Genomic DNA, 4,410 nt, shown 5'->3' with positions numbered 1-4,410 from the left:
AATTAGGATTCCCAAAGTGATTGAAAAAAATTTGATCAAGTTCCTCAAAAGCAGATTCTCTACCATTGCATGGAACATGTGGATATGACAAACATATCTAAACATGTTATTACTCATAAGTTAGGTTTGGACAAGTTTTAGGCCAATCCAGCAGAAGAAGGGGAACTTCGCATTAGAAAGGAATGTCATCATAAGTTGAAAGACTATTGAAGGTTGGAATGATTTGGGAAATGAAGTTCCTAAGATGGCTGACTAAAGTGGTGGTAGTACAAAAGAAAAATGGTAGTGGAGAGTCTGTGTGACCTCAACAAAACTTGCCCCAAGGATCCTTTCCCCTTGCCTCATATAGACTTGCTGGAGGTTGTAACCTGTAGGGCATGAAATGCTAACGTTCATGGATGCTTCTTCGGGATTCCGACAAATATAAATGGACCCTTTGGATCAAGAAGATACAACATTCATGACCTCGACAGGTATATTTTGTTACACTTCTATGCCTTTTGATTTAAAAAATGCAGGTACAAGATATCAAAGACTAATCAACATGATATTCAGTCTACATTGATGATATGGTGGTGAAGTCGAAGAAAGCTTGGGATTTTCTCCAAGATCTTCAGGAGGCCTTCAATATTCTTTACAAATACAACATGAAGCAGAACCCATCCAAGTGCCATTTTGGAGTGGGTGCATGGAAGTTCTAGGGTTATATGGTAACCAAAAGAGGGATAGAAGCAAGTCTGGAGAAAAACGAAGCTGTTCTGCACTTGAAAGCACCAGTCAATATAAATGATGTCCAAAGATTAACTGGCAGGATCGCAGCGTTAAACAGATTCATTTCAAGATCATTTGAAAGGTGCAAAATGTTCTATGATATCCTGAAGAAGAATAAAAAGTTCGAATAGGGACATAAGCATGAGAAGGCGCTTGAAGATTTAAAGTAATATATATCATCAACATCCCTACTTATGAAATCGGAAGATGGTGAACCATTATTCCTCTATCTCGTAGTATCCCGAGATACAATGAGTGTTGTACTAGTCAAGGATTACTAAGGCCAGCAACACCCTATCTACCATGTAAGAAAAAATATACTTGACACTGAAACCTAGTATTCCCATTTTGAGAAGTTAGTTTTAGATTTAGTTATGGCTTCTACCAAATTGAGACACTATTTTGAGACTCAAACTATTTTTGTTAAAACTAATTATCCTGTTAATAATCTTATGAGAAAACCCGAAATGTATGATACGATGGCTAAGTGATCTATTAAATTGAGTGCTTATGATCTAGTTTATGAGCTTAGTACATCAATTAAATCCCAATCTTTTGCTGACTTTGTGGCTGATTTCAGTAGTGATATCCAATAGCAAGGTGACTAAGAAGTTCAACAACTAGACCAAGATAAGGTAAGTGGATATTATTTAATAATGGGCCCTCAAATGTTAAGGGAAAGGCTTAGGAATCATCCATATATTGCCACAGGGGGGCATAATACCCCAAGCAATCAGATGTGATTTCTAAGCCACCAACAATGAAGCTGAATATAAAGCTTTAATTGCTCATCTATCTAAGGATTTAGAAATTAAAAATATTAATGTATTTGTGGATTCTCTATTGCTTTATAATCACTTCAATGGCTCCTGTTCAGTCAGAAGTGAAAAAGTAACTGAATTTCTCCATTTAATTAAGAAATCCGGCCTAGGATTTCGATTCATTTATTACTGAATAGGTACCTAGAGAGGAAATGATAAAGCAGATGCTTTGCTGAATCATGGATTGGCTTTTATGATCTCACTAGAAATAAAGATTCTGATCATACGCATCCTGAACTCGACCGTAGATATGCCTACACACAATGAAAGGGAAGTAATAAAAGGCGTCCTTGAATGGGATCCCAGATCAATGAAGTGATGAACACAGAAGATGCTACTGGGATGGATCCTTAAACCAATCAAGAATCCTGGACCCATCCTATCAAGAAATTCTTGCAATATGAAGAGATCCTTAAGGATGAAAATCCTAAAGCCTTTAGTATGAAGGTATCTTAATTTGTTATTTTAAATCACATTCTCTATAAAATTTTTCTTGCAGGTCCATACTTGAAATGTCTAGAGGATCCTGAAACCCAAGACGTTCTGAAAGATATCCATGAAGGTGACTGTGGGAATCACACTGGAGGTCGTTTCATGTTCTTCAAGATCCTCAAAACCAGTTATTATTAGCCAACTATGAGGAAGGATGCAATGAAGTGGGGAATGGATATTGTGGGTAAATTACGGAAGGCTCCAGGAGGAAAAGTTTCCATATTGGCAATGACATATTACTAACAAATGGATTGAAGTAGAAGCATTTGCCCAAGTTAGAGAGCAAAAAGTGATATCTTTAATCAAAAGATATATCCTGACATGTTCAGGATCTCGGCCAAGATAATATGTGACAACGGGTCTCAATTCATTGGCAAGATGACCACTGACTTCTGTGCGACATGGGGAATAAAGATGATCACCTCCACACCACTGCATCCTCTAGCCAATGGACAAGCGGAATCTTCGAATAAGAGAATCATCAACAATTTGAATAATAAGTTGGGGATAAAGGAAATAAAATGGGCCGAAGAAGTGCCATTTGTGTTATTAGCATATCGAACTACGTCAAATAATGCTACCAGTCAAACTCCTTTCTCTTTACTGTTCGAAGCTGAAGCGATCATCAATGGTGATCCCACCGCAAGATCCTACCTCCAGAATCCCGAAACCAAGAACTAGGATCTTTCCACTGATCTTTATTTGGTGGATGAACTCACGGTCTCTTCCGGGATTCAAATTATTGCATACCAGCAAAGGATAGACAAGTAATACAATGAAAACATTAGAGCATGAAGATTTCAAGTGGAGAATTGGTGTTAAGGAAGGCATTCCAGAATACAACGGATCCCAAAGATGGGAAGTTAGCACCTAAATGGGAAGGACCATACTTGATTGATGTTAAAGCAGGAAAAGGAGCATATCTGCTATCTACTATGGATGGCGGGATTCTACCAAGATCCTAGAATGCTGTTCATCTTAAACTTTAATTCATGTAAGTTTGATTTTAATTTAACTTGGTATGGTATGTATTCTAACCTTACTATTTCAATTACTTATTTCCTTTTATACTATTTTTGAATCCCATTACTGACTTAAGCACCACCCTCACAAAAGTTCAAGTGTTTTGCCGAATCAGGAATCTGACTAAGAACTGAATGCATTCCTAGGGGGTTGTCCACCTCTCTACACTTATGGTTCTAATATATTCTAAAGTTTATATATTTCACCTTTATAAGAATTGAGTTTAAATACTCCGCCTTGGCGAACGTTGTCCACATGTAGTTCAAGATGGTGGAACCAATTCATTTAACAATGGCTGAAAATTCCGTTGTTATCGGCTACAAGTTGGATCCACAAGTATATTTCAATGGAATAACATGTACATGTTGTACAAACGTGGCTTGTCCCAAGCATTTACATAAGGTTTTTGTTATGAGTAGAAATTTGAAGGATCCTGACAGGTAGAATCCTCCGAAGAATCCTCGCAATGCATCAGGATCATAAACAGACATGATCCTCAGTAAGTAATGCTATTAACTACCATTATCCTTTCACCTTTTATTGGGTGTGGAACCATTATTAACTACATTACAGATCTATTCTATTGATATGAATACATTTAAATTAGGATTGGTTACGTTAACTGTGTGTAAGTGTGTCTGTTGATGGAGATTTTGGCATAGTAACGAGAGGAATGTGGAATTTGAGAACTGTTAATTAGAATAATATTACAGGGGGTATATATAGACGAAGATCTCATTCGTTAGATATTCCCTAACGAATGACCCTCATTCTCTATCATACGTTAAGTATCATTTCTTAACTAAACGAATTAACACATATGTTATCTTCATTCATTAATATTCCCTAATGAATAAAGATGAATAAACACACAGAGCTCATTAGTTATTAGCTACTCTAACGAATGAGCCTTATATTAGTGAATGTAACTTTAATACAATTACCGAAAGACCCTTATACATTATTATAATGACAAAATAATTTAAACAAAAACCGAGACGCAAAACGATGTATCAACAAACTCCCCCTCGTCTCGAGCTCTTCAGCTATTCATTTTCAGAACCTGCTAGTTACCTAGTCAGCACAAGTATGAATCCAAAATGCATAACATAATCGAATAACTCATTGGAATTGCATAGCTTGCTTATTATCTTTCACGTTTTCCCATCTAATCCAATTCTTGTATAATTCTTCGTTGTCGGACTCAGATACGTTGAGTAGCCACATTGAGTCAATAATTCTTATGAACTCGGTCTTCAAACCCGATCCCAATAAAATTACCGCTTCACTGGTCTTGGCATCG

The 4,410-nt window shown here is 36.7% G+C and overlaps 1 protein-coding gene across 1 annotated transcript; it reads left to right on the top strand.

The window, feature by feature from the left end:
• The first annotated feature begins 427 nt into the window (after positions 1-427).
• Positions 428-2,765, top strand: LOC143630356 (uncharacterized). Its single transcript, XM_077099398.1, has 3 exons — positions 428-473; positions 2,092-2,188; positions 2,414-2,765. The coding sequence occupies exons 1-3, from the start codon at positions 428-430 to the stop codon at positions 2,763-2,765; spliced, it is 495 nt and encodes a 164-aa protein (XP_076955513.1).
• The last annotated feature ends 1,645 nt before the right edge of the window (positions 2,766-4,410 follow it).

Source organism: Bidens hawaiensis, unplaced genomic scaffold (assembly GCF_021521415.1).
Source record: "Bidens hawaiensis isolate Kalapana, Puna unplaced genomic scaffold, B.hawaiensis_p1.1 tig00005649_1, whole genome shotgun sequence".
Taxonomy (NCBI): domain Eukaryota; kingdom Viridiplantae; phylum Streptophyta; class Magnoliopsida; order Asterales; family Asteraceae; genus Bidens; species Bidens hawaiensis.
The sequence above is the reverse complement of the archived record's forward strand: the minus strand, read 5'-3'. Positions and strand labels throughout refer to the sequence as shown.